The sequence below is a fragment of the Varanus komodoensis genome, unplaced genomic scaffold (assembly GCF_004798865.1).
Source record: "Varanus komodoensis strain SLA01 unplaced genomic scaffold, ASM479886v1 scaffold3, whole genome shotgun sequence".
In the NCBI taxonomy this organism is placed as follows: Eukaryota; Metazoa; Chordata; class Lepidosauria; order Squamata; family Varanidae; genus Varanus; species Varanus komodoensis.
The window spans coordinates 33017458-33029457 of NW_025335761.1; the positions used below are offsets into that span (position 1 = coordinate 33017458).

The following is a 12000-nucleotide window of genomic DNA, read 5'->3' on the forward strand; positions in this document are numbered from 1 at the left end:
CATCAGGAGGTGTGGGCTGCGGAATCACCAGTACGCTGACGATACCCAGCTCTACCTCTCGTTTTCCACCAATCCAGGTGAGGCAGTGGCTGTACTGAACCGGTGCCTGGCCGAGGTAATGGGCTGGATGAGGGCCAATAAACTGAAGCTCAATCCAGACAAGACAGAGGTCCTGTTGGTTGGCAGACCAGGCTTCGGGGAGGGTGAATTGAACCTAGTCCTGAATGGGGTTGCATTCCCTCTTAGGGACAAGGTCCGCAGCTAGGGAGCGCTCCTCGACCCAGAGCTTTCACTGGAAGCTCAGGTGACAGCGGTGGCGAGGAGCACTTTCTTTCAGCTTCGGTTGATCCATCAGCTGAGCCCCTACCTAGAGAACGACTGCCGGGCGACAGTGACACACGCGTTGGTGACTTCCCGACTTGACTTCTGTAACGTGCTCTACGTGGGGCTGCCCTTGAAGACGGTCCGGATACTTCAAAATAGAGCTGCCAGGCTGCTGACGGGGACTGGGTGTTGTGCTCACATGACTCCAGTCCTCCGTCAGTTTCACTGGCTTCCCATTGAAGTCCGGGCCCAATTCAAGGTGTTGGTGATGATCTATAAAGCCCTTAACGGCTTGGGTCCTGGTTACCTGAAGGAGTGCTTGCGTCCATATGTGCCCGCCCGCCCCTCGAGATCAGCAGGAGAGGCCCTTCTCTGGGAACCCTCCGTGAAGGAAATTAGGAAGGTAAGCGCTCGGAGGAGGGCTTTCTCGGCGGTGGCGCCCAATCTATGGAATGCGCTCCCCAGAGAGGTCTGCCTGGCACCGTTGTTATTTGTTTTTCGGCGCCAGGAGAAGACCTTTTTATTCAAATGTTATTTTAATTGTTAATATTATTTATTCATTTTATTATTTGGCCAGGGCAACTTAATTTATATTGTTAATTTATATTGTTTCATTGAATTTTATTTATTTGTGGTTTGTGAGCCACCCCAAGGCTTCGGCAAATGGGGCAGCATAGAAGTCGCCTAAATAAATAGATAAATAACAAGAAAATCTGTATCTATTACAAGACAAAACAATTACCAAACAATACATGAAAATCTATGTCAATGAAGACTTGTCATAATGAAAGTAAAATTTCAATTTCAAGGATAAAAGAACAGCAGGATGAATTTTTGGTCACAAAATCTTGAAAATGTCTTAGGGAGAATGCAGGAGAGATTAAAAATGCTGAATGCTTTCAGTGTTACAATATACTGATCTGATGTTATTGAAGGGTTTTATTTAAGTAGTGTGTCATTATAAATTTGGTCTAGAATTGAATCTTTCATTTATTGGGCATGTGTTTTTACTGATTGTAATCTTGTATTTATTGCCAGCCACCTCAGTCTTGATTTCAGATATAAAAGCAGGATACCAATATGAAATTAAATAAAATAATTATTTGTAGCTAGAATCTTAAAAATACTTATGCAATTAAACATAAAGGTATAACAACTGCAAACATTCTTACCCCTCTGTATGGAATATAGTCCTAAAACTGTGCCTCAAGCTCTTGTAACTCGATGGATCAGTTTTGCCTCTTTGAATCTGGAACCTATAAAAATAGTTCATGATCAGTCAGAATTCATACAAGGATTGTAAAAAGCAAGTTCTGCTTCAAAGATTACATTCACAGAAGTTATTCTACAACATTCCTTCTTGCAAAAATAATGTTTCCATTATTATATAGCATCTTTAAATCTACAGTTTTCTGAAATTGCCATTATCCCCACTGTACAAATGGTGGGCCTGGGAAGTCACTCATTCTTCTCCTGTCAGTCTGGCGATATGACACTCTTCCTTAAATTTCTTCTGGTTGTTTGTCCCCTTGCCTTTGCTTTCAAAGGCATCCATAGCCCCACCTCCCTTCTCTCATATCCCAGTATACGCCTGCTTTCCAGTTCTGCTACCAACAACCATCCAAAGGCCCATGCTCCTTCAAAGGACTCTTGTCCTGTCTTTCTTGCTGCCCTCTGTGTTTGAAACTGCTTCCCAGAGAGCCTCTCTTACTATCTTCAAATCTGTCCTCAAAATATACCTTTTCCATGAAGCATTTGCCTCAACAGCTTCATCACCACACTCTACTGTAATGAAGACTTTGACTAAGGCTAAGCATGTGCAACTAAAACAACCACATGTGGCTTCCCTGAATATTCTGCCTCCATCAACCCTCCCAGGGCTGGTCCCAAAGCACAAAATGGCATCATTTTGGCCTCACTCTGCCTAATGACAGGACCAGCCTTTGCTTCCTCTTCTGTTGTTTCCCTTGTGATCAAATTGAAATTGCATGCTCCTGGGAGCAGGGATGTTGCTCTCGAACTCTCTACACCTGCTGTTTCTACTATATGCATTGTAGCATAATTCATAACATAGTGTTTCTTGGGTTTTTTTCGTTCTACTTATTCAAAATAGGGAGGAGGTAGGACCTGAATCCAAAACATATCAGGTCAAAGCCCAGCAAAGTGTCCTCTGGTTTTCACCTGCCTGTCCCATGTATTAGTACTTAACTTAGTTTCATAGGACTAAACCAAAACATAAGATAAAGTAACTTCCTACCATAGCATAACATTCATAGTGTTTAAATATGCCATTGGTTTTCTGCTTTCAGGATTATTATACAACTGTTATAAGCAAAGTTTAGTTTTTGATGTACAGCATCATTCTTAGAGCAACAGTCTTTTTTAGCACTCCATTTTGAATAGGCACAACAGTCAATAGTTTAAGACTAAAAGCATACTGGGTTTTACAAGCTGTGGAAGGATGGGCTACCTGCCTCTTTCTTTTGGCCTATTCACTCCTGCAAGCTGAATGGGAAAAGGAGCTGTATATTCTGAATGAACAGTTCTTTTTAAATTTAATCTGTCAAAATGATTTTGTATCTCTTTTAATCCATCTGAAATTATTGAGGTGTGTTCCACTAATTTCACTCTTTCTTCCTTTGCACCTAATCCAGCTTTTCTTATGATATGTTCTTTGTAAAGATTGAACAGATAGGGAGATAAAATACACACTTGCCTGACACTTTTACCTACAGGAAACCATTCTGTTCTCCAGATTCTGTCCTATCTTGTCTTCTTGCCCATGATGCAAGTAAGAGATCAGGGTAATGAAATGCTGAGGCACACCTGTTTCTTTCAGAACCATGCATAGCTTCTAATGACACATGCACACACACGCACACAGACAGGTATTTTTTCATACCTATGCATTGTAAGTCATTCATTTTTATGAATGTAAGAAAATTGCATTTTTTCTTTTAAATATTTTTGCTTGCTTTTTTGTTTTGGTGAAATTCACATTAAAAATAGCTAAACCAAACCAAACAAACAACTCAGGCTGCAACTTATTCCATGTCTGCTCCTGCTTGTAATCTGCTATGACAACATTGCCTGGGCAGATTTTAAAAATAACAAATAGCTTTTCCCACTTTATGCAGTCTAGCAGTGGATAATGTTGGGGGTGAGGGAGTGAAAGAGTAACAGCTACATAATTCCCAATTTTAGACTATATACTTAAATAGATGATCAAGAGATTGGTAAACTGGTTCTACAAGTTTGGGACCAATCCGGTTCCAATTTTGTCAGAATTCAGGCTGCCTTTGGCATGGAGACAGCCCTGTGTGATCATCTATGTCAGAAGAGAAATAGAAAGAGTATGATCTGTTGATTCTTCTTTTCATGGTAGCTTTCGATACCATCAACGACGGTATTCTTTTGGGATACTATCTGAGCTGGGAATGGCAGGCATTGCATTGCAGTGGGTTCATGCCTATTTAGTTGGCTCTGTAAAATGAAGTTTTGGGGATATTGTTCAGCCCCATCAATGTATGAATTAAATATATCTTTGAGGCACATTTGAAAACATATACAAAAATCTTCACAGAAATGATCCCACTTTCTTCTATGTCAGGAAAAGGTTTGCAGGTGTTGTTACAATTTTATTGGAAGGATCAAGTATGGACCAAGTCTGTACAGTGTAACAATTAGACTACAGTGAAATAAGTAATTTGCAGAAAAGACTGGTATGCTTTAATGAACTCTTTCTCAATAGCCACAATAAAAACAAGTTTTTACGTGGTTCACTTTTTAGTCTGCCACAATCTCCAGTCAGCACAATCTGTTCAAAGCAGCTTTCTTCAGTCTGTGTGTCTCTTTAGATGCTTTGAGCTACAGCTCCTATCAATTTCAGCTAGCAATGGCCAAGGATGATGGGGGTTGTAACATCAGGAAGGAATAGGGTTGAGGAATGCTGAGCTAAAGGTAGGTAAATATTGTAGATTTTAACAAGAATGATTGAAAGGAATGAGCCTTAAAGGTAGATAGTCTGGGCTGGATTGTTACTTTAAGCAGATTCTTAATGTGACCATTTTCAAAGTTCTACTAGACAAATTGTCTGCAATGTAAGAAAAATATACTGAACAATTACAAAAGGAAGTCCACACCTCCTTAGAGTGCACTTACAAAGGACCCCTTCTATAGTCCAGTAAAAGTGGTTCTGGCACATCTGGAATCTCTGTCTACAGGAACGTCTTTTATTAGAGAAAAAAATGTTGCCAAGTTGGCAGAGCAGCTAATGTTCTTCAACAGCTTTACACTTCAGTTAGAACTGCTGCATGACTTTTTTCCTTCCTTCCTTTTTTCTTTTGCAAAGAGCTCTTGGGAAGGTTAAAACTCTCACATCCTCCAGTGGCACTGCACAAAGTACAACTGTAATAACAGCCACAGTGGAATCCTGAAAAATGTTTAAAGGGGCAACAAGAAAATGGGGCAGGGGGAATCTCCACCAAACATTAATCAGGCAGGGTATCTGTATTAATTTGAGAATGTTCATTTTCTGTGCAGCTGAAAATGACATGTAATGGAGCACAAGGTGTTCAATAAGTTTCATTAAATGGCCTAAAATAGGTGAGCAGTGAATTACCAAAACCTGCAGATAATACAAAATTATTTAAGATGTGCATGTGCCCAAAATAAACTTTGAGGGATTACTGGGGCTGTAGGTTGGGGGGAAGGTAGAAATCTTTGTGACTCAGATGAAGAACAGATGAAATTCAGCACAGATGTAAAAAAATCATGTGGAACACAGGGTTGACTTTGGCCACTAATCTAAGTCCTTTGCAGGTGTACAGTAACCATGGAAACTGAATACACTTGGCCAATTAAGCAAGATTCAACCAAAACTGGCACATTGATTAAAATGTCTGTAGAATGCCTCAGTACATGTGTAGTGAAGGTCTTCTGCAAAATGTAAGATAAATGTGCATGGCTCAAGTTGTCACTCTCACAACTGATGAACCTCCATTTCAGTGTCTGCAGATAGCCCCGGGTAAATGCTTGGGTGCCCTTATAGGCTTTCAATTCTCGATCCAATAAACTGAAGCTCAATCCAGACAAGACGGAGGTCCTGTTGGTTGGCGGACCGGGCTTCGGGGAGGGTGAATTGAACCTAGTCCTGAATGGGGTTGCATTCCCTCTTAGGGACAAGGTCCACAGCTTGGGAGCGCTCCTCGACCCAGAGCTTTCACTGGAAGCTCAGGTGACAGCGGTGGCGAGGAGCGCTTTCCTTCAGCTTTGGCTGATTCACCAGCTATGTTCCTACCTGGAGAACGACTGCCTGGAGACAGTGACACACGCATTGGTAACTTCCCGATTAGACTTCTGTAACGCGCTGTACGTGGGGCTGCCCTTGAAGATGGTCTGGATACGTCAGATGGTACAAAATAGAGCTGCCAGGTTGCTGACGGGGACTGGGTGTTGTGCTCACATGACTCCAGTCCTCCGTCAGCTTCACTGGCTCCCCACTGAAGTCCAGGCCCAATCCAAGGTGTTGGTTATCACCTATAAAGCCCTTAATGGCTTGGGACCTGGTTACCTAACGGAGCGCTTACGTCCATATGTGCCCTCCTGCCCCTTGAGATCGGTGGCAGAGGCTCTTCTCCGGGAGCCCTCCGTGAAGGACATTAGGAGGGTGAGTACCCGGAGGAGGGCTTTCTCTGCGGTAGCGCCCCACTTATGGAATGCGCTCCCCAGAGAGGTCCGCCTGGCGCCATCATTATTTGCTTTTCGGCGCCAGGCCGAGACCTTTTTATTTAAACGTCATTTTAATTGTTGATTTTATGTATTGATTTTAACAACTTTGGCCAGGATGTCTCCAATATTATATTATTGTATTGATGGTATTTATTTATGTTTGCAAGCCGCCCCGAGGCATATGCGAAGGGGACGACATATAAGTTTGCTAAATAAATAAATAAAAATTAAATGTGCATAATAGTTGGAGCTCACTTCCACCCCATTGCACATGATATCCTTGTATCCCAAATGCCCAAGAAACCCTGTAGTTATTTCCAAGTATGCAATATAAACTGTAGCCCTGTGCAGTCCTTTGAAAAGCCTGTAACCTTGATGATGGTGCCCCACATATTACATGGAGGAAAAAAACCCACACAAATAAATAATACTCAGGGAAGGGAGTGAAGGGAAGAAGCAGAGTCACTTCACTGACCCATTTAAGACATCAGAAATCAGGGTTCTTCCCCTCCTTGTACAATATTTTATTCCAACTGGACATTATAAGAACTTTATAACTAAGAATCAATGTCTGAGTTTACTTTTTAACCCCTGGCTCCCAATCCCTTTTCCTTTTATCCTTTTGTTTCCTTTTAAATATAAGCCTCAGGGTGAGGATTGTCTTGTTAATTATCTTTGTATGAAGTTCTAGGAAGCTTTTCTGGCTGAAGAACCAGATAAAAATGCTTCAGATAAACAAACAAGAGGTAAACTCTTTATATCACTAACAAGCCATTAGTAATATATAACAACATTGTCCTGGGAATAACGTATAACACATTCCTTTCCTTGGGTATTTGGATCTGTTCATTTTGTAGTAAACCAGTTTTATAGTTTTAATAGCAGCCCTAAAGTGCATGCCAATTAGGAGTTGTAATTTAGATCTGTGAATTGAGTTCTTTGATATTAAGTTGTTAGGCTCAATAAAATCAAGTGCAACTTGTTAATAAACTAGCAAATTGATTGCCAGTACTTGTTACAAGAAAGTTCATTTGATTGGGACAAGCAAAGATAAGTACTCCAAATTTAACCACAGGTGTCAGATTTCAGTGTCCCTTTTGGAATAGGCAGTATTGTTTAAGTATAACTTAAATTTACAAAATACCATGACCAAATTGACAAATGCTTATAAATGCATTCTGAGAGATGAAGATGACATTCTGATTTTTCCCTTACATTTTAAGATCCCAACATTCTAACCCTCCTTTCTTTTCATTTTCCCACTCTCTGACCAGTTGCCAGCAAGACAAGTATTTGTTAGCCCCAAATATAGATATCTTCGCTTAACTGCAGCTTTTCCTTGGATATCAATATGTGGGTTATTAAGGTTAGGTGGGCAGAATTGGGCACCCTGAAGTACCCTGGAATATCTGAAGGCAGCAGCCTGTGGAAGAGTGGGCCACAGGATGGCATTTGCTTGGCAGACACAGGCACTGCACATGGTAGGGGAACCATATAGAAAGGGAAATGGCAGTTGCAATACATTCTTCAAGAAGCGCCTCCATACCCTGCGTGCAAGCAAAATTAGAGTGTGCCATTACTGAGGACAATGATTAATTGGCAAAGTTTTAGGCTGTGATCCTACACCCACTTACTAAGTTTGGGAACATCTCTCACTTCCCACCTTCCCGGACACAACGCTCAGCCTCTGGGGCCTTCCTCTTGGCAGGTTCATGGGGTGGCAGCAAAGAGGAAGGCCCTTCTGTGCTGACCCCCCATCTTTGGAACAATCTCCCTGCTGTAGCCTGTCTGGTACCAAATTTGCCATCAGGATAAGACACCTTTAAACATTTCCCTGGTATTTCAGGGGCCTGACAGAATTACCCTAGTGCATTTCTTTTATTCTTGGCTGGGTCTTTTTAATTATCTTTTTAGCACCTTTTGATGCTATTTTATACTATGTTAAACTAATTTTTAATTCTTGTTAATATTTTATTGATTGTATTTTACTGTTTTTATATATTGTTGTAAACCTCCCAGAGAGCTTCAGCTACAGGTGGTATAGGAATAATTTTGTAGCAAATTTGCTCCTGATTGAAACATCTGTTTGAAAGTAAGTGGTTTAACTTCCCTGTCTTATTGAATAAAAGTTTTGGTGTAATTTACACATAAAGCCAAGTGTTGAAATTTGGCACATCATTGCCTAGCTCATCGGTCCTCAAACTACAGCCCGCGGGCCGCATTCGGCCTGCCATAGAAGTTTTGGACTCGCCGTGTGTGCAGCAGCTTGCTCGTGCTGAGATCATTTTGGACTCGCTTGGAGAAAAGGATCTCCTTGCAAGCAAGCCCCGGTGTCTTGCCGTGTGCACACCCAGCGGCGGCTTGCTTGCAAGGAGATCGTGTTGGATTCGCTTGGAGAAAACAATCTCTGCACGCTCCCACCCCTGCCTCGCCATGCGCACACATGTCCCCCCCGGTGCAGCCTGCGCCCCCCACTCGCACCACCTTAGCAGCCCGCGCCCATTGCCAGCATCTTTCAACTGGCCCCGTGTTTAAAAAGTTTGAGGACCCCTGGCCTAGCTCATACAACACAGTAACACACACTTAAAAGTATGGGTTGAATATCAATTGATTCCGTTGAATTGTGGGTTGTTGTGTTGTCAGGAATCCACTTGTGCTAAGAAGTCATGGTTTGTTAACCACTAAAAACTCATGACATAACCTGTGGTTTGTAGTTGGTAGGTTGTTCAACATGGTTTGTCATCTTTACTGGCTTCAGGAAACTCAACAGAGCACAGCTCAACAACAGCTTCATGGTTCCACAAAAACCCATGCTCAATACATACTGAATTTTGTGGTGTGTCTGAACTCATTGTTGCAAATAAAATGTGGTTTGTTAGTCAGATATAAAACACATTCAGCACCCATGCTTGTTGTTGGTTCGTACATTATGGCTTGTTTTGATGTTTGAACCCAGAAACATAACTTGTTTGTAGCTACTCTGTGCTCTGAAACAAAGAAACTTCCAGCAGGAGCAGAATGAAAATGAAACCACTCTGTAGGTTTGAATAATGGGCAAGAGAGAAACCAAACAGAAACAGAGAAAACAAGTCCTTTTCTTGTTTGCCAATACAAAATATAATAAATGGTTAAAGTAATAGAGCATGGTTAACATAGATCAAGGTTTGGTGTTGGTTGTGTGAATATAGGAATTATTTGGTTTTTACTGAATTTCTGTACTGCAGCTAGTGAAGCTAAAGGGCTAAAGCTGTTTTGGGAAGTGTAATAACTCAGTGGTACAGTATGTTTTCCATGCAAAAGGTCTGAGCTTCAGTCCCTGGCATCTCCACACAGGGCTGGGAAAGCCTTTTGTCTGAAATTGTGGAAAGCAGCTGCCAGGCAGTATAGAAAATTTTGAGGTAGGTAAATGGCCTGCCAGTGTAAAGCAGCCCCCTCCATACCTATCGTTAAAGTAAATTATTATTGTATGGAATGATTAAGTTCTTATTGCAAATGATTTGGACATTGATAGCTGCCTTATTTTGTACAGTATTGTCTTATCTGTTTCAAGAGCTTGGGATAGGAAAGCCTATAAATAAAAAGTAGCTACTTTTTGAACTTCCGTGAAAGCATAAGTCAATTCATTGTATGTTCCAAGAGAATGTATTTAGTGATTCTGATAGTTACATTCAGATACAGCAGGGCTGTAATTTAAGTGATTAAATTTAACTTGGGCATTAACTTTAATGCTTTTTGTTTGAGATTTGGATATTTGCTACTATATGTTTTACCTTTGTCGTTACTTATGCTTAGATTTCATTAGGAGCTTAGTTATGACAAAATGAACACTGATAACTTATTCCACCATCTGGAACAGAATTTACAGGTTGTTTATATTACTTACCAAGGATAATAAGTAAATTGAGAGTATAATTCTGCAGTTTATTTGAAGGGTAAATCTTTCAAATCACATCAACTGTTGAAAATATGAACATTAGCATTCAAAACAAATACCTAATTATTTTAAGCCAGAGGTATAAATTCTGCCAATATGGGGATTTATACTTTAACTATTGTACTACTGCCATAATATTTTAAGTACAACCTTAAAACAGAACATAGGCCAGCAGTAGAAGAACAGGAAATGATCTCCTTTCTAGTAATTGACTGCTTCTGCCACACTTCTTTACTTCTGCGATGCTATTTTATATCTCATGTGTTTATTTGTGTTGCTCTCGTTAAGCCTGAATTAAAATCTGCTTGTTGTGATGTCATTTGTAAGCAAGTGAACTTTCCTTTTTAAAGGAAAAATGTCACTTAGAAGATGGAAAACATCTTAGAAGCACAACTGGAATTATTCATGCACATTTTTCATTCACACTTCACCTACATTTCCATAACTATTTTCTTACGATTAAAATATGCAGGAATAACATGTGGCAAAGCAGTTTCTGTGTCAGACTACCAACAAGGGGAGTTGCATATTTAAATTCCCCACAATTTCAAAAAACACCATGAAGGATCATTGAAACATCCGAGTCCAGACATGCAGCCTGAGACAAGTTAATTCCAGTGGAGCTTGAAATACACAGTACCACTTCAGATTGGATGTGAAAGTTGGTATGATTCAATAATCTTCTGAACAAATACATTCTCCTATGCATGGAAAACTGCATGTCAGGGGAAAGGGTCTGAGTTTAGCTAGTTTTTGATTCTAAGGGTTCAGGGAGTGGGTGTTGGAGGAACATAAAATACACCTGCAGTGTGAAGTGGTACAGTCCAGACATGGATCTGCCACTTCCATTGGTATTTGTGAGAACTAGGCATAAAAGAGATAGAACTGAAGCTAAATGCATAATTCACTTCGATTTCAACAAGACTTTACTGGATTGAATTAACCTCCATTATTTGCAGCTAGTTTGCAATCAATATATAATTGAAAGTTATTTACATTTATTCTCCTGATTGAACTGCAAGAGAAACAGGGGTCAAGAGGGTAGCCTTTACAAGCACAATATAAGGGACCACTTTTCTAAGGCCTAATCCTGTACAAGCAACACTGAGAGGCTATATTGTGGCAGAACCAAACCTCTAATAAGTCCAGGCCAAACTGAATGCTGTGCTATGTTCTCATTTTCTCATTAAAATAAAATGCTTGTATAACAGCATAGCAAACAGCTTGACTGACATTTTTAATTTGGAATAAGACAGTGGTAATGTTCACTAAGTGTATGACTTAGTTCTGAAAAATGCTACTTGTGATTTAGAATCTCAACAATATTTATGGCTAGAATTGCACTATGCTGTGAGACCTTTGAAAGAGGTGTTAAAGTATTTGCGTGTCATGCACCAGTAAGACAGGTATAATTACTTATTTTTGTTAACTATTAGTGTAATTACTGCAGCAAATTTCCATGCAACCATTCCATGGACAAGTTAAACTTGCTTTAATTTATGTATCACTGACTTTGCCAAGAATTCTAAGTGTCTTTTAATCATTTTCAAACTTTGTATTAGTTCTTTCTTTGGAAAGCCACTGCATTTTGTACTTATGTGCTTTACTTATGGAGCAATCCTGGAAGTGGCGGGAATCCATGGAAGAAAAGCCACAACTTCTCAAGCCCTACTACATTTGTTCCGAACAGAAGAGAAAATGTGTGTGTGTGTGTGTGTGTGTGTGTGTGTGTGTGTACGGTGAGTATTTTTCCCTCTTCCCTAACTTCTTTACTTTTAATTGTTCGCCCCTCATTAAATTAGGAAGGGAAATAACTATTCCAGCTGGCATAGGGTAGGTTCTGGGGTAGGTTGGGGGAACAATGGATGTTATGGATCTAAGCCTTCCACAGCCTGCCTTGATAATCTCCTTTCACCTCTTATGACTAGAAACCTTTTGCTCACAACATAGCTATGTCTGAGGGCTTCTCTGGTGTAAATGTCATTCCTCCACCCATGGGGTGGTCCTTACAG

General features: G+C 40.5%; 1 protein-coding gene across 1 annotated transcript in view; it reads right to left on the bottom strand.

Annotated features, from left to right (window-relative positions):
- SLC25A21 (solute carrier family 25 member 21) overlaps positions 1–12000 on the bottom strand; it is a 303709-nt gene that overhangs the window by 96703 nt on the left and 195006 nt on the right. Inside the window, exon 3 of the mRNA XM_044437123.1 lies at positions 1497–1580. Within this exon, the coding sequence (XP_044293058.1) occupies positions 1497–1580 (84 nt within the window). The remainder of the gene's footprint in view (positions 1–1496; positions 1581–12000) is intronic.